At 41.2% G+C, this 17,681-nt stretch overlaps 1 protein-coding gene across 7 annotated transcripts in view; it reads left to right on the top strand.

Annotated features, from left to right (window-relative positions):
- HECTD4 (HECT domain E3 ubiquitin protein ligase 4) overlaps window positions 1-17,681 on the top strand; it is a 195,166-nt gene that overhangs the window by 113,768 nt on the left and 63,717 nt on the right. For all 7 annotated transcript variants that reach the window (XM_082353642.1, XM_082353640.1, XM_082353641.1 and 4 more), the window contains 15 exons: window positions 743-878; window positions 972-1,113; window positions 1,203-1,369; window positions 3,639-3,785; window positions 4,470-4,654; window positions 6,599-6,752; window positions 7,654-7,934; window positions 8,166-8,355; window positions 9,349-9,430; window positions 10,437-10,639; window positions 11,342-11,477; window positions 12,281-12,463; window positions 12,930-13,094; window positions 13,491-13,660; window positions 14,569-14,684. In XM_082353642.1, the coding sequence (XP_082209768.1) occupies window positions 743-878; window positions 972-1,113; window positions 1,203-1,369; window positions 3,639-3,785; window positions 4,470-4,654; window positions 6,599-6,752; window positions 7,654-7,934; window positions 8,166-8,355; window positions 9,349-9,430; window positions 10,437-10,639; window positions 11,342-11,477; window positions 12,281-12,463; window positions 12,930-13,094; window positions 13,491-13,660; window positions 14,569-14,684 (2,457 nt within the window). The remainder of the gene's footprint in view (window positions 1-742; window positions 879-971; window positions 1,114-1,202; window positions 1,370-3,638; window positions 3,786-4,469; window positions 4,655-6,598; window positions 6,753-7,653; window positions 7,935-8,165; window positions 8,356-9,348; window positions 9,431-10,436; window positions 10,640-11,341; window positions 11,478-12,280; window positions 12,464-12,929; window positions 13,095-13,490; window positions 13,661-14,568; window positions 14,685-17,681) is intronic.

Here is a 17,681-nt window from a genome sequence, read left to right as displayed (position 1 = left end):
TTTACAAAACAACTATTTCCTTGATAGGAGTATATGTCTTATAGGAAGGGCTGGTCAGATTCTAGCTAAAGTGTGATATTTACTCACATCAACTATGATCAAAGCAGAGGTATCACCAAATGTCAGTAAGTCAGCTAAATAAATCCAGGATTAAAGGGGGAACAAAGGCCATATCTTAAAAAAAAAAAAAAAAAAAAAGATCTGGATTTATTTGAATTAAGATTTTTTGCTTCCAGAAATTACTTTCTCTGTCCTCTCTTGCTTTTTGGAATGCTTAATATTAAAGTTAACACTGATGGTTTACAAAATTAAATGAATTTTTCAGCCTTTCTTTGGAAACCCAATTTGATAAAAAGAGTTTAGTTTTTCAAGATAAAGTAATTTTTAACCTTGATATTCAAGGTTTTAAACCTCAATATTCAAGGTTTTAAAAAATTGGCCTAGGGAATTCCCTGGCGGTCCAGTGTTTAGGACCCCGCACTTTCATTGCTGAAGGCCCGGGTTCAGTCCCTGGTTGGAGAACTAAGATCCCACAAGCTGTGCGGTATGGTGCCCCCCCCCCAAAAAAATAAAAATTGGCCTAAAAATCATCTGTGTGCCATGCTAGCTGGTTGGGTGGCTGAACTGGAAAGCAAAGATACTCTTAGACAGTTTGGTGGTTCCTTGTTACTTTTCGCTGTTGCTGCCATCCTTACAAATAGGATAGCAGATATGTCAACGTTCTTCTTCCTTTCTGTTGCAGCTTGTAAATCAGCCTCTGAAACAAAGGTGATATCTCATGCTGTGCGGCAGCCTGTTTTTCTTCGCAGCATGTCGGCTCCTTCTGACCTGGAAATGATTGGTAATGAAGATTTGGAATTTACTAGAGCAAATCAGAGGTAAATAGCTAATGGCCAAGGTCGGATTCCCACCTGCGGCTGAACGCTGTCATCGCAACACACTCCCTGAGCGGCTTTCTTGTTTGGCTGTAGGCGGCGCCACGTGACCAGCCACCGCAGCAGCTCCTTCACGCTCCTGCAGTCATTGGCCATCGAGGACAGCAGGGACAAGCCCACCTACAGCGTCCTGCTGGGGCAGCTGTTTGCTTTCATCGGCACCAACCCTGACCAAGCTGTACGTCACGTTTTGCCGACCACAGGTGGATAGCGCGAGGGGTCGTGTGACAGCAGGAGTCAGGTGTACTTCCTTTTCATGCGTTTCAGGTGTCCAGCAGCAGCTTTCTTTTGGCTGCGCAGACAAGGTGGCGGCGGGGAAACACTCGCAAGCAGGCGCTGGTGCACATGCGGGAATTGCTGACGGCTGCCGTGCGAGTCGGGGGAGTGACACATCTTGTGGGTCCGGTGACGATGGTCCTTCAGGGAGGACCCAGGTCAGTTGTCTCTGTTAGTTTATACTGTCCTGTCTGGAATGGGCGAAAGCCATTCCAGAGATTACTCTTGGGGCAAGATCTTAGATTTTAATGTTTTCCCATAAAATAATATACTTTAATAAAACTGGTACAGGATTTAATTTTAAAAATTCAGTGCATATAACAGAAAGTAAAAGTCTCCTTACTCACCTTCCCTTCCTAAATTCCACTCTGTTCATTAAGAGCTTGTTGTATCAACTACGCATACATAATAGCTATTTCATTCTCTTTGTATGCTTAAGTGTGTATGTGTATGATTTTTTAAAAACTCAATTCAGATTATATTACACAGGCCTTACTGTAATCAGTTGTTTTCCTCAATATATCTTGGATATCTGTGTCTTTTCATGTTAATATGTATAGATCTGCATTATAGCTTTTAAGAACTTCATGGACCTCAGTTGTAAAGATGGTTATATTTTATGTAACTCATCCGCTACTGATGTACACATAGGTTCATTAATTGTTTCTTTCTCTCTTTCACTTTCCCTCTGCTTCCTTTCTTCCACCCTTCCTTTCTTCCTTCTTTCTGTTTTGGTTTCCTTTTGCATTAACAATAGTGCTGCAGTCAACAACCTTAATATCCCTATATTTTTGGTGCTTATTTTTACTAGATCAAATTTCTTTTTTTTTGAATTTATCTATTTATTTTTGGCTGCGTTGGGTCTTCATTTCTGCGCACAGGCTTTCTCTAGTTGCATCGAGCGGGGGCTGCTCTTCGCTGCAGAAAAAACAAAATTTTAGTTCTTGCTCACATCCATTGCAGGTCTGTCTTGGCTCATGGTAATCACAGAGAGCTCAGGACAGAGGAGGAGACCACCATCTCGAAAGCTTTCAGGGCCCTTGTCAGAGCTCTGGCTTGTTGGCCAGACTAGTCACATGCCCACCCAACCGCAGCGGTGCCCAGAAGGCGTAGTGAGTAACACTAGTGACTGCCACAGCTTACTTCCAGAGTAGTTTCTCTGTAACACTGGCAGCATTATTCCTTTTTCCCTCATTACATTTCCCTCATGACATTATTAATGCCATGTGTCAGACATCTAAAAAAAAATGCAGAAAATCCCAAAGTATAAAATAAAAATCACCTGTAAATCCAGCATCTTAAAATAAAACCTGTTAATGTTTTAGTGTATTTGTTCAGTCTTTAGTCTAACCGTAGTGATCTCCTGTAATGTTTTTAGTGCTCGGATAGCACTGCATCATATCCCTGGACCTTTTTTAAGCCAATTTCCTATTTTTAAACCTTAGTTTTTATTTATTTTTACTATTATAAACAATATTATGTTGTATATCTTTGTAGATAAATCCGATAGTTCCAGTTTTCAGCCAGCATTAATTGCCATAGAATCTATCCCAGGTTGTGTTTTTACACTGGGTAAGTCTTATTTCCCAACAAGATTCTCATATTCTGCTCATAATGAGAGTACGAACTTGCAAAGGACGCTTCGCTAATCTATTTGTGTCTTGGTTTTCTCATTAGTGCAATTGCATTTACAGTATTCAGTGCTGCATGGAATGTCATAGCCATGCCTCAAATGAATGGTTTCATTGTTAAATAAGTTTGGGAAATGTTGGGTGCCATTCTCTTGCTGCTAGAGATATGAAAGACTTTAACCTTAAAAGGTTCTGAGTAGTCCTGCAGTGAGGAACCCTACTTACCTTTACCTAACGTGGGATTTCCCAGACTTTTCTCTTTTTTTTTGGTTGTGTTGGGTCTTCGTTGCTGCGCACGGGCTTTCTGTAGTTGTGGCGAGCGGGGGCTACTCTTCGTTGCAGTGCGCAGGCTTCTCATTGCGGTGTCTTCTTTTGTTGCGGAGCACGGGCTCTAGGCGCACGGGCTTCAGAAGTTGTGGCACACAGGCTCTAGAGCGCGGGCTCAGTAGTTGTGGCGCACAGGCTTAGCTGCTCCGTGGCATGTGGGATCTTCCCGGGCCAGGGGTCGAACCCGTGTCGCCTGCATTGGCAGGTGGATTCTTAACCACTGCGCCACCAGCGAAGCCCTCCCAGACTTTTCTTGAGTGTGGGCATTGTCTTTGAGGCACACTTAGAAATCCCTTCCAACAACCTTCTGTGATCCTGAAGTTTGGGAAACACTGATCTCCAAGATTCCTTCAGTTCTGGATTCATCTAGACACTCTTGGGTTTCTCAGAAGAACTCTCTTGCTCTTGTGTTCACTATTGCCGTTCTTGACATGGTTGAGGAAGTCTGAGCTTTGGTTCTGTTCCCTAGAATTGAAGAACTAACCTGTGGTGGGATGGTCGAGCAGGTCCAGGAAGCCTTCGGCGAGACCATGACCTCTGTTGTGTCTTTGTGCGCCCGTTACCCTATTGCTTGTGCAAATAGCATCGGACTCTTATGTACTATACCTTACACCAGGTAAGCAAGGAAATGCTTTTTATTGTTAGTAAGGTACACCACAGTGTAGTTGATTAAATAGAAATATTTTTTAATTAAAAAAATTGGATTTTTTGGTTTTGATTATCCAGTGACACTATCACTCTGATTAAATGAGCTTGTCTCCTGACAGACACTTAAAGTTACTATGTAAATTCCTTATTGTTGAGTTCCTGCATGATCAAATGTGGATCCCCATTAGGGATTATATTACATTGTCAAAATGGAGAAGTTTGAAGGAAAGAAATAGTTCCCTAGGAAATTACTTATGTATTGAGCAAAATTTTTTGCCTTTGCACATTTATTTCCTCTCTTAGTTACTTGATTAATAGTTTGAAGATGTCAAGAATTCATGAAGTCATTCTTTGAATCCCCTTATGATAAAATGTGTAGTTTTTTTCTATTATGGTAACCTTGTGTTGATTCCATCGACTTTTACTTTGCTCTTCTATACAAACTAACCAGAACTTGAAGTTCATTACTTATGAAGGAAAATACTCATTCTAAAAAATTTCTATGTTGAGTTATACATTAGTATCCTAAGTTGTGGACAAGGAACTATACCGACATGTTTTATAGCCCTTTGATAACCTGAATCTTAAGTGAGAAGTTCCTAAGGGCTGGTCAGTTATATTTCTTTCATTCAACCCTTTCTGCCTGGCCCAGGAGTGAAGAGAAGTGCCTGGTGCGCAGTGGCCTTGTTCAGCTCATGGATCGACTGTGTAGCTTGAGCAGTCAGACTGAGTCCAGCTCCAGTGAGAAACAAACCAAGAAGCAGAAGGTGGCCACCATGGCCTGGGCAGCCTTCCAGGTGCTTGCCAACCGCTGCGTTGAATGGGAAAAAGAAGAAGGTGAGAAACAGGATTCCTTTCTAGAGCTCATTGATTTCTTCTGTTGATGTGTTCATGTATTAAGTATTTGTGCTGGATGGGGGAAAGAAAAGCTATATTAAATTACATAAGTAGATTGGTTGAATCAATTATGATTTCATGGGAGCCTCTTCATCGGCATGGTTCTATGAAAATTTATCACTACTCTATGACAGTAAACAGTATCCTAACCTGGAGGGCATTACGCTAAGTGAAATAAGCCAGACACAGAAAGGCAAGTACTGCAGCCATCTCACTTATATGTGGAATCTAAAAAAGCCAAACTCATAAAACAGTAGAACAGTGGTTGCCACGGTTAGGGGGCAGGGGCAAATGGGGAGATGTTGTTCAAAGGGACAAACTTTCAGTTATAAGATGAATAAGTTCTGGAGATCTAATGTACAGCATTGTGATTAGAATTAATAATACTTTATTTATACTTGAAAGTTGCTGAGAGAATTAATCTTGTGTTCTTATCCCCTCCCCCCCACACAGAAAGGTAACTATGGGAGGTGATGGATGTATTCACTAACTTGATTGTGGTAATCATTTCACAATGTATATGCATATTAAATCATCACGTTGTACACCTTTTAAAAAATTCACGTTCTACAATCTGAATATATGCAATTTTTATTTGCTAATCATACCTCAGTAAAGCTGAGGGGGTGGGGAGGAACGATAACCACCTGAAGGAGTACAGTAACCCCAGGAAATTGAAGACATCTTTCATTTCCTTTTTGTCAGCACTGCTAACGGTGTCCGAATAAATATTTTTATGCAATGATTTTTCAGTTGCACTTTTGAGGTGCTATTTCCAGATTATATTTTCAGTCACCAATCCAATTTAAAAAGTAAACTTGAAGGATAACTTCTCCATAGTATCCCAGGTATATAGCTTGTTTATTTATTCATTCACTGTGCGTTTTATTGTCCTGAGAGCCAGGCATAAGATGAATAAGGCATCGTTTCTCACCTTAAAAAATATGGTCCAGTGGGGGAAATAGACCAATGAACAAATAATTACCGTGCAATCAATGCCATGATCAAGGTGCACACAGAGTGCTATGGGAGCATAGAGGTCCCTACAGGCCAGCTGTGCTAGGGATCAGGCAAAGCTTCCCAAAGAAGGTGACATGTGAGTTCTTCTTGAAGGATAAAGAAGACTTCCAGGCAGAATGAACAGTAAATGGCAAATAATTTTTGTGGCTTTTATGAGAGATGTTTGGGGAAGGCTCTGGAACTACAGTGAAAATGGAAAGACCCAAAAAGGTCTTTTATTATGTTTGAGAAGAGGTAGGGTGTGAGTTAAACATCAAGGTGTTTTCCAAAAAAGAAACAGACTCGCAGATATAGAGGGCAAGCTAGTGGTTACCAGTGGGGAGAGGGGCGGGGAGGGGCACTATAGGGGTAGGGGAGTAAGCAGTACAAACTATTGTGTATAAAATAAGCTACAAGGGTATATTGTACAACATAGGGAATATAGCCAATATTATATAATAACTATAAATAGAGTACAACCTTTAAAAATTACGCGTCACTATATTATACACCTGTAACTTATATTGTATATCAACTGTACCTCACTAAAAAAAAAAAAATCAAGATGTTTCCGTCACAGTAAAATGGTGAGTCTTGCCTGTCAATCAAAGTGTGTTTCTGGGTTTTGTGTGGATTAATTATATTCAGTTTTAATTAAGAGGAATGTCTTTCCCCAACACTGAATCATTTTTCAAGTTACTGTTACCTTGTTTACGTGCAGTTGTTATCTAATGAGGAGACACTGATTGGATGGCTAATGAAATACGGAGCAGGTTAAAGAAACATTGGGCAAAGGGAGGGCTTTAATGCAGGCTCGCCACACCTGCAGACTCGCCATGCCTTCCTGGGGTTTTCACCGCGCTTCTTCTTTCTTGAACTCTGAAGGCGGCTCCACAGAGGCTGTGCACTCAGGTTTGGCCCGTCAGGTGTCCAGCCTTCTCACTAACCACCTCGCCCGAGCGACAGAGTGCTGCGGCAACCAGGCCGCCGGGAACGATGCCCTCCAGGACGTTCTGAGTCTTCTCAATGACCTCTCGAGGTAAGGAAGGCCCAGCTGGAGCTGTGGGAGGAGGTGGCTTTTCCTCTGAGTGATTTGGCTTCCTTTGCGGCTGGTTGTCTTTAGAAACATCTAACTTACTAGGCCATCCTGATATGCTCCTGCGTCAAGAAAAACAGTAGAGGATGAAGTCATTGAAAAATAGCATTTAGTTCCAAAATAAGAAAATTATTTAGGTGAATATCTACATCATAAAATAACATATTATCATTTGCTTCAATACTTTACTGGCAACAGCTGCTAGCCTTTTGAGTCAATACAATTGCATTCAGTAACCAAACATCTTTACTTTCATTATAGCAAGATTAAAGAATAATCAGCCAGGACCTGTAATTAATTCGCCTTCTCATGCTGTGTCTTTAAAAAGAAGATATTCTGTGGAGGTTTAATCATGTGTGAGCTGTGAGGCCCACAAAAGCTTGTCCACATAAGGCTGCTTATTCTTTGGTTTCTGCTGAAATGTAGCAGGTTCAGCTGTGGCAGATCCCAGACCCCTGAGGCCAGTACAACACTGTGTGATCTCTTTGGTCTTGAAGCACTTCTTAAAAAGGAATAAAAGACTAAACTAAAAGCCTCCTAGCTTGGGTTTCTAAGTCTTGGTGTTCTGTGAATCGTGCTGAACCATAGGATCTCAATTAAATAAACATCAGGTATCAGAAAATATTCAAAAATCTTTTAAAGTATTGTTGGTCAATTATGAGCTTTCATCAGATGTTTACAAAAACCCTTAATTCTCCTTCATAAAAACATATTGCCAAATCTGTGTCTTCCTCATTAAATATGAAGTCATCAGTTTGTTTAACCTCACTTAGGGAACTTTTGCTTCTGAATTTCTGTAGATAACATTCTCAGCATTGTGGACCTTTTCTTCCTCCTTTTGCAGGAGTCACATAGGTAAAGCCATCCTGAGCCAGCCAGCTTGTGTGTCCAAACTCCTCTCCCTGCTGCTTGACCAACGCCCATCCCCAAAGCTGGTTCTTATCATTCTTCAGCTGTGCCGGGCGGCACTCCCGCTGATGAGCGTAGAAGACTGTGGGAATGTGGAGCTCCCACCCTGGAGCTACTCTGTCCCCTCCCTAAACAGCGAGCAAGAGGATCCCAGCGACCCAGCGTCCAAGATCGCCTCGTTGCTCTTAGCAAAGCTAGCAGATTATGTGGTCCCAGGTGAGTAGCCTCCTGGACGGAAGAATGGCACTGAGGCGCTCACTTCCTGTGGACCGTCAGACCGAGCTTTCCCTTGTCCACAACTGCAGCTGTGCTTCCTGTGATAAAAGGGAGAGAGAGCGGAGAAGGGACAGAGCGGGAGAGAGGGAGGAAGAGAGATTCCAAAGCCAGTGCTTTCCTTATACAGGGGAGCCGCACAAACAACTTTGCAATTTTTCTGTTTGCTTAAAGGATGTCAGACAGTCCTTTCTCCAACCGCTTCCGAACCTGACACCACGTTGACAAAAACCAGCCCCAAGAGTTCCTTAAAAGGAGATAAAGACCCTGGAGAAGAGAGTGAAGCAGTGGATGGCAAGCTCTCTATCTTTATCCATAAGCGGGAAGACCAGTCATCCCATGAAGTTCTCCAACCATTACTAAGGTGATGATTGCAATAGCTACATGCCATCAAGCACTAGCCATGTCACAGGCACTGTGCTGAGTAAGCCCCTTACAGGTATCAACTGTCTCAGACCTCTTTAACACCCCTAAGAGGTACTCAATGTTACTATCATCCCTGTCATTACATACGGAGAAACTGAGGCAGAGCTGAAATATAAATGCAGGTCCCTCTGACGCAGAACCCAAACTTTTAACCACAACTCGGTACTGTCTCTCCAGACCCAACAGAGTGAAAATCCTGTTGAGAATGTATCATTTGTGTCCTACGAGGAGTCTATAGTGTGACCTGGGCTTTGAGAAGGAATAATGCAGCTTGGTTTTCAGTTTTTGGCATCCTTCAGCCATCAGCAAATTTAGGGATACCATTGACTGTGAGGTGAAGAAATAAGAAACTTTTTTATAGCTTTATTTAATCGAAGGATGAATGGTATGATTGCTCAACAAGGAAGTAAAAATATATAATTACTGTCCAAAGATTACAAATCTACAGGGCCCTGTCACTGGAATCCAGGACAACAAGAAGGTCCCACAGAGCACAAGGGAATTTAGGAGAGGTGTTTATGTCTCAGATGGAAGAGTCCTCTCTTCAAATAAATGATTGAATGATGGTGTCATCCTCATAATTGGATCCCTTGTCTGCCATCATGGCAACTGAAAGCACTACTAGGCTGTTGGCATAGACTAAGCGGGGTCAGGGCAAGTCAGCACATAGATGAAGAAACTTCCAAGGAACATTCCTGGGCACTGTGAAACGTCATAGTACAAATTTGGTGAAAGATTTTTTTGAGAGCCAGGTTTAGGAGGCAGGGGGAGCTGAATTATTAGAAAGGAAGATCCAGTCATTCACACCAAGGCAGCAATCCAGGCTGTTGTTAAAATCCCCTCACTTTGGGATTTAGATCACTCACTGAGGCCTCCCCAACCTGTGACCATGCCTGTAAAATCATTGCCTCTCTCTACCTTCCCATTTTAGTAGCTCAGAAGGACGGCCCTTCCGACTTGGTACTGGTGCCAACATGGAGAAAGTCGTGAAAATGGACCGAGACATGACAAAGGTAACCCCAATATGGAGGAGGCTGCTCCGCCAAGACCCACAGTCGAAGAACATGTGCCAGGCTTCAGGTTGTCAGGAGAAATGTTTTAAAAAGATTTCAAGTTACCACAGGGTGAGAAATTGAAGACAGTGGCTTAACTGAGGCCATTTTCAAGAGAACTAGTCAAAATCAATGTATCATTAACGTTAAAATGTAGAAGAGAACTCTTGGTTTTGACCTAGAAATTTTCTTAGCTCTGTTAAGAAAGTTCTACAGCCTAAAAATTCTTTAAAAGTGATCAAAAAAAAGTGACCATAGGGTGAAAGATTAAAAGAGTAATAATAATAGATAATAAGAAATAAAGACAAAAAAGTCCATGAAAATATAAAAATATGCTCAGGCTCACAGATTACACGATAAATAATTAAAGGGGAGTAATAAAACAACAGTAGTGTTATCATTTTTACCTGTCGCACTGATAATGTTAAGATCGATGGTACCCATTATTGCCAAGGTGAGGGTAAATAGGCATTTTCAAGTATCCAGAGACAAGCCTGTCCTTGGCAGTTCTGTTTGTAAAAAACAAAGTAGAATCTGTGTACCCATAAATAGGGGATTTGTTAAAGAAATTATTACATTCCTATAATGAAATACTGTACAACTATAAAAATAATCAGGTAGGTCTAAATATATAGACGTGGATATTCATGATATTTTATGGTATCAGGTTCATATCAATTATAAAAATTCATGATGTTTTGATAACTGATAAAAAAGAAATGAAAACTGTAGCGTGGCCTATGATTATGTATGTCAGAATCTGCATGGAAAAAATTCTAGAGGACTAACAGTGATCTCTGACTGGGTGAGGACAAAGGATGTTTGTGGAGATTTAACTTTCTACATATAATATTTTAATATATGAATTTATAAAAATGAGCCTGGATTAGGGGAAACAGATTTTTTTAAAGTATAGTGCTGAGAAGAGCGAAAAGAATATCATGAATGTCTTCAATCTGATCCCCAGGGTGGCTGCTGTGAGGTGATTACAGAAGAGGCGGCAGCTGCTCTGCGAAAAGCAACCAAGTGGGCACAGTCAGGCCTCATCGTCAGCGTCGGGCCACCCGTGGAGTCACTCAACCCAGAGACTGTGAGTGGACTGTCCACAGGGGACAAGAAGAAAACCGCCCAAACTTCCATTTGCCGAGAGAGGAACTCTGAACTTGCCAGGTAAAACCTTTCACAGGGTGGAAGCTGTCTGCACTCTTCTCAGACTTACTTTGTAAAGGATTTGTTTCGAGGGTTTTAATTTTACATCCTCCCCTTGACCTGCTGGAAATGAGATCTTAGGGCTTAAAATACCCATCCGTTGTAGTAGCTGTTCTCAAAGTCAGGTTAGAAAGTGGTGACCATCCAGGTGGATCCGAGGTTGTGAGGGACGAATAGGGAGGCCCTCCGGGCTGAATGGACATCTGTGGCTGGAGGATTGTTTTTCTGAGAAAGGCCACCACCAGGAGCACCAGCTATAGTTTTTTTGAGTAGTAGAAATAGTAAACTCTGTCCTTGCTGCCTTTACTTCATCCAAACAATACTTGTCACCATCCCAGCTGTACACAGAAGCTTCTTTCTAGTTGGAGGAAGGATAAATGCGTGTTGCCCCTGGGAAGTTTGTGTGAGGTTCTGTGCTTGCCAGCCAGAGGCAGATGTAGTGTAGGTCCTTTCCTTGATCACGATGGTTTATACAGTTAAAGGTTTGGGGTCCATTGTTTCCAAGGCTTCTTCAGTTACCAGAAAGAAGGGGAGTCACCGAAACCCACTTTTTCCAGTATTTATAACTAGAAAATGTTTGCATCTGGTGCCGAGCCTGAAGCCACTCGTCTGCCTTATTCACCATCACTGGGCACTGACACTTTTCCCTGTTGACACTTGCAGGACCGACCCTGTCCGACCTTTCATCAGTGGGCATGTGGCAAACAGCATGGCCGCAGAAGTGATCGCCTTGCTTCACAGCTTGCTGATGGCGCCTGAGTCAAATGCTGCTCAGATATGGACCACGACAGCAGAGAAGGCTAGTACGCTGTTGCTGCTTAAAAGAGGAAGCAAGACAGAAGTTAATGTTCTGTTCTAGCAAAGGACATTCTAACAAAGAGAGAGTTCCCAAACTGGCCAGATAAACTTGTTAACTGTGTTTTCCCTGAAATTTGCTTTGATTCAGTAGCTTCAACTCTGTTAACCCACATCTCTTTTCACGGTCAGTTCTGATTTCACAGAAGGCAGGCTAGTGTTCTCAGGAAAAGAATGGCACTCCTTGTTTCTCCTTCTTGCTTGTATTCGATTGGTACTAGCATTAGGAAATCATGCAGCCTTGGTTTATTGGATTTGTTAAGTGTACTTACTAAGTCCTAAGGAGGCCTCTGTGTGATTTACACTGAGTGCTCTGTCAGTAATTCATCTTTACAAACAATAGTTCAGTTTCCTGAAAACTAGGGTTTGGTAATCAATTTCCCTTTTCCCAGTCATTCGTGATGTGAACACCTTATAACGTGTCCTAAAGATACTTGGGTGTTGAGATGTAGGCAGTATGCTGTTAAGGTTTTCCTGCAGATAAATTTTTGCTTTAGTTTAGGGGTTTTATTAACAGTGTTTGATTCTCCCATATTTTGAGGTTGTGTATTTCCAGTTCTGTCCAATCACATAAGGCAAATATGCCAAGAATGTCAGTGGTCATACCTGATAATTATTTCATCCCTCCCATATCCAGAGTTCCTTTAGCACTTGGGACCCAAGCACTGTTGTAGACACTGCATCATGCTTAGTATCAAAACAACCAGAGCTTTATCTCCCACTGCATGGGCTGCTTCTTACATTTAGGTTCTGTCTCGTGCGCTGATGTACATTCCACAATTGGGGAAATATGCAGAAAGCATTCTGGAAAATGGCAGCAGTAGTGGCAGAAAACTCGCCAAACTTCAGAGAATCGCCCGCCAGGCTGTCGCTGCACTGTGTGCACTTGGAGGCTTCAAAGAGACAATCAAGATAGGGTCTGAGGTTCAGGTAACCAGCCACCGTTTCCCCAAGTCATCGCTTTCCCCTGTATATAAGTCCATTGATTAATTGCTCATCTCTAAGACAAGTATCATCCACCCAGTTGGACAAAAATCCTTGTTCCTTTAAGCTAAGAAACTCGTGACTTCTAATCCACACTATGCTGCAGATTAGTCAGATATTAGTACAATACCGTGTAATGTTAACTACAATACTTGTGTCCTGTGGTGGTGTTAATATTGGCAATATTTTAGAATTGCAAGTTTGAATTTGTATCATACTGTGATCACCTTGATGTAAGGTTTTAGGACCTATTATTTTAACTCATGTTCAGGGCTTGGTATCTGCGTTATAAGAAACTATTACTGTAATGCTGGTAATGACAGCTGTAAATTTCCTCTTCCCACTTGTCACATCAGATAATTGCTCACACCATCAGAGCTGGTAGGTAGTGCTAATCCCTCTGTGTCTCTAGGTTTTAGGTAGAGGAATATCAGGAAGCGTCGGAGCAGTGGCTTCTATCAATGAACAGGAAGGTATAGCTACAGTCAAATTCCCACCCATAGACTGTAGAAAGACGTCGCAAGCATCAGACACACTGACTATTCCATTGTCTAGACTTTGTGTTCCAAGATCAGAGGTAAGGTGATTTTTAAATGCATCTTAAAATGTTACTGCAGATGGTAACCGTACTGTAATGAGTAATATGCACATACACAGTACAGAAGCACAAATACTTGGTTTTCTTAAATTTTACTTGTGACGTGTATTTACCTATTGGGCATAATCATTTAATAGTAACATTTGTGTGGAAATTTTTACCTAGATGACAAAATTCATTTCTTTGGTTTGGAATATTCCACAGTGTATTGTATGTTTAATTGTTTGGGTCTAGCTTGCAATTCTGTATGGTGATTTGATTCTTTTTAACTGAAATTTTGAGAATTAACTCCAGATGATAATAACACCCTCATTTCTTATAAACTAACTACTTGAATTTAACTTTTTGCCATGCCCCTTCCCCCACCGCCATCAGGCATTGCCTCTTCATAAACTGTCCATTACTGAGAAGGTAGTACAGGCAGTCCAGTCCATGTTGCTTCCTCAGGAGGGAAGTCTCTCTATTCATACCTCACTTCCTGCAACAGGAGATGGGTCAGCTCCTGTGATGGCAGTCGTTCGGCTCCTGGCTGAAATAAGAACAAGGTGAGCACCCTCCAAAGATCCCCTCATGTGCTGAGGTGGTGCAGGCACAGAGACAGGGGTCTTCCGTGGGCCCCTCTGCACCAGGCTTAGTGGGTCTGCAGCATGAACTTCATGCCAAACTGAGTAACAGAAACCATCCTCTTGTGCTATGTTTACTATGGTTTTTGTTGCATTCCCCAGTTTCTGCACTTTGAAATAAAGTTTAGCTGTTTCCCTAAGAAAGTAAATAAACTAAATATGATTGATATATAGAGCACATACATAAGGCTCCACTGATTTGCTTTGGTTAAAGAACTTTGTCCTGTCACAGGAATTCTTCTGCAGCTTTGCCTTTTGTAAAGTGGTTCGGACCACATTAGTACCTATCTGGTCCATCTGCTTTCCAAACTGCTGAGGAGAAAATGAGGGAATGCTCACAAGTGTTGGAGTTGGAAAGAAAATACGTTTATTTACAATTAAACAACAACAAGTTTCTTTTGACAATGAAACTTATCAGAAAGTTCTAATGTGTGTTTGGAATCAGGTGAGAGAGATCAGCATACAGATTTCCCAAGCGTTTGGACCTCTCTTGTTCCCAGAACATTAATATTGCCCGTGGAGCACAGGTTAGGAAGAGCTGTTACGAGATGGTGCTGATTTCTCTCCTGGCACTTGGTGACTTCATTTAGGGAGATGGCAGCCATTTTTCCCTTTTCCGATTGTGCACGCAGTGTCAGCAGTTACTATGCGGGGAAAAGAGAAGTTACGTACTTCCCAGCCAGTCCAGCTCAGAAAAAAAGCAAGAGGAGTGGGGAGTTTGAACCTTGTTTAAATTAGAGGATAAAATTGATTGAAATGTTTTTCACAGTTGACTTTTTAGAGAATGACCATTGATGACTTTGAAATATTGTAAATCTTTTAACATTAAGAGCATGCCTGGTCATGGCCCAGCTTTTAGAAGACAGCTTATTTTGTGAAGAATTCATACAGCAGTGTCCAGCAGCTGTTGAAGTTCTCAACCTAGTAGCCCAGGAATGCAGTGCTGGTAAGTACCTGTTACTTTCCTTTCTACCCTATTGTGTTAAGTTTTGTCAGCACATTTATAATTTGATAATGGAATGTTAACTGTTTTCATGTACACATCCAACAGCTGAACTATAAACACAACACTTACCACAATTTACTTTCATTTCAGATCTAGAAATGTAAATAAAAACCTTCAGTATATGCCAACTAGGAAATCAGCATTTTTCAACTTAACTTTAGGACCACTATGTCAGAGTGTTTTCTTTTCCCCATTCATATTAATTAGTTGCCTTTATTTCTCAGTTAGAATTATGTATGAGCTGTCCTTAGAGCTGCAGATACTTTCTGACTATTATCATTGGCCACATTTGAATTCAGAATCAAGAATTTACACTAACATCCATCTTTGTGTGTGTGTGTGTTCCTCTGTGTCTGTGTGTGTGTGTTTATGGAAAAGTTCGAACAAATACAAGAATAGAGAGACTTTTTTCGTATAATGAACCCTCACGTTTCCATCATCTAGTTTCAACAGTTATCAACTCATAGCCAATCCTGTTTCATCTACGCTGCACCATCCTGGATTATTTTTAAGCAGATTTTTAGATATTCCTTTATTTTAAACATAAATATTTTAGTATGTGTTTCAAAAATAAGGACTCTTAAAATAACCACAGTATCAGTATCACATCTAAAAAATTTACAATAATTCTTTAATATTATTAAATATCTAGTCAATGTTCAACTTTCTAAAGTTCTCATAAAGTAATACTTGTTCTTACATTTGTTTATTTGAATCAGGATCCAAATAAAGTTCATCTATTATAATTCATTGCTGTCTTTTAAATCTCTTTTTAAAAAAAATTCCCCTCAGTATCTTTTCTTCCCTTGCAACTTATTTGTTGAAGAGTTTCCCACAGTCTGGATTTTGCTGATTATATCCTGTGGTGTCATTTAATGTGTCCTTTTGTCCTCAAATTTCCTGTAAATTGATAGTTGGCCTGGGTGTTTTTAAAGTGAAAATTTACCCTTTATCCCCAAGGACATAGTAGGACTCTAAATGTAATTGTTCACAATTAGATTAGCAGTTCTCCAATGCTCTAGTACTAGCATTTTCATAAACTGTAAGGAAGAAGTGGATATCCTTACCTTCCCTAATGGTTTTAGTTTTATCCTTTTTTTTGTTTTTTGGTCATTTTTGTTATCTATATTATTTACTGTGTCTCATGCTGTTTGCTTTTTTCCAGTAACTCTCTAATCTCTTTTCTGTCCTTAAATTTTTGTCCTTTTTCATGTGGCAGTGATTTCTGTTGGTTTGTTTTTGCTTTTTAATTTGTCTTCATTCTGTATCTGTTTTACTTCCCAAATCTCCTTCCCTTAACAAGCATGGTTCTGTGGAGTCAGCAACTGTTAAAAAATCCTCAGAGAGGGACTTCCCTGGTGGCGCAGTGGTTAAGACTCCATGCTCCCAATGCAGGGGGCCTGGGTTCAATCCCTGGTCAGGGAACTAGATCCCACATGCATGCCACAACTAAGAGTTGTCCTGCCACAACTAAAGAGCCAGTGAGCTGCAACTAAGGAGCACATGTGCCGCAACTAAGGATGCTGCCTGCCACAGCTAAGGCCTCGTGCAACCAAATAAATAAATAAATAAATAAAATATTTTTAAAAAAAACCTCAGAGAGACCCCAAGAAAAGGGAAAAAGAACAAAAGAAAAGGAGCTTGCGTGCTCGGCTTCTTGGGTGAAATTACTTATGCTAAATACTTGCTTATAATTTACTTTTGTACTTGTGGTATGTAGTTCCCTGCCTCTGCTTTCAATATTCTTGGCTTAGGTTGCATCCTAAGACTTATTTGACTGATTTTAGCAAGCATATAACTTGCTGAATGAATCACTTACTATTCTATAGGACTCTTTCTGGGTATCTTTTATACATTTTATGGAATAAAGGGGTTTTACTCTGTGAAATTAACTTTGGTACTTAATGTACAAGCCAGGAATCGTAATAATTTAGAGCAAATGGTTTTAATAATAACCCACTAACCCATTTTTTTCTGTGGAAAAGAACCCTGTGGTAAGAAAGAGTTGGAAAGAAACGTGAGGGAAGTTCTTATTAATTGCTACAAAAGAGAAGACTATGAGCTTATACACAGCGATTTATATTCTAAAATACTGTCCTATGTCAAGTATAACAGTCCTTAATAACTCATTTATTAGATTATCAGAAAGAGCTCTGAGGTTAAATGTTGGTATCCAAGTTTGCTGATTGCTGAGTCATTTACCTGTATTTATAAAAAAACAAAAACAGGGCTTCACTGGTAGCGCAGTGGTTAAGAATCCGCCTGCCAAGGCAGGGGACATGGGTTCGAGCCCTGGTCTGAGAAGATCCCACATGCCGCAGAGAAACTAAGCCAGTGCACCACAACTACTGAGCCTGTGCTCTAGAGCCCGTGAGCCACAACTACTGAGCCCGTGTGCCACAACTACTGAAGTCCACGCGCCTAGAGCCTGTGCTCCAAAGCAAGAGAAGCCACCACAATGAGAAGATCGCACACCGCAACGAAGAGTAGCCTCCGCTCGCCGCAACTAGAGAAAGCTGGTGCACAGCAACGAAGACCCAATGCAGCAAAAAAAAAAAAAAACAACCTATATCTGAATTACTTTTCAACACAGTAGTGGATTCTTTTTTTTTTTTAATTTATTTATTTATTTGTTTTTATTTTTGGCTGTGTTGGGTCTTCGTTGCTGCACGTGGGCTTTCTCTAGCTGGGGCGAGCGGGGGCTACTCTTCGTTGCGGTACGCGGGCTTCTCATTGCGGTGGCTTCTCTTGTTGCGGAGCACGGGCTCCAGGCGCACGGGCTTCAGTAGTTGTGGCTCGTGGGCTCTAGAGCACAGGCTCAGTAGTTGTGGTGCACTGGCTTAGTTGCTCCGCGGCATGTGGGATCTTACCGGACCAGGGCTTGAACCCATGTCCCCTGCATTGGCAGGCGGATTCTCAACCACTGCGCCACCAAGG

Source organism: Balaenoptera borealis, assembly GCF_965194805.1.
Source record: "Balaenoptera borealis genome assembly, chromosome: 14".
Lineage (NCBI taxonomy): Eukaryota > Metazoa > Chordata > Mammalia > Artiodactyla > Balaenopteridae > Balaenoptera > Balaenoptera borealis.
The sequence above is the reverse complement of the archived record's forward strand: the minus strand, read 5'-3'. Positions and strand labels throughout refer to the sequence as shown.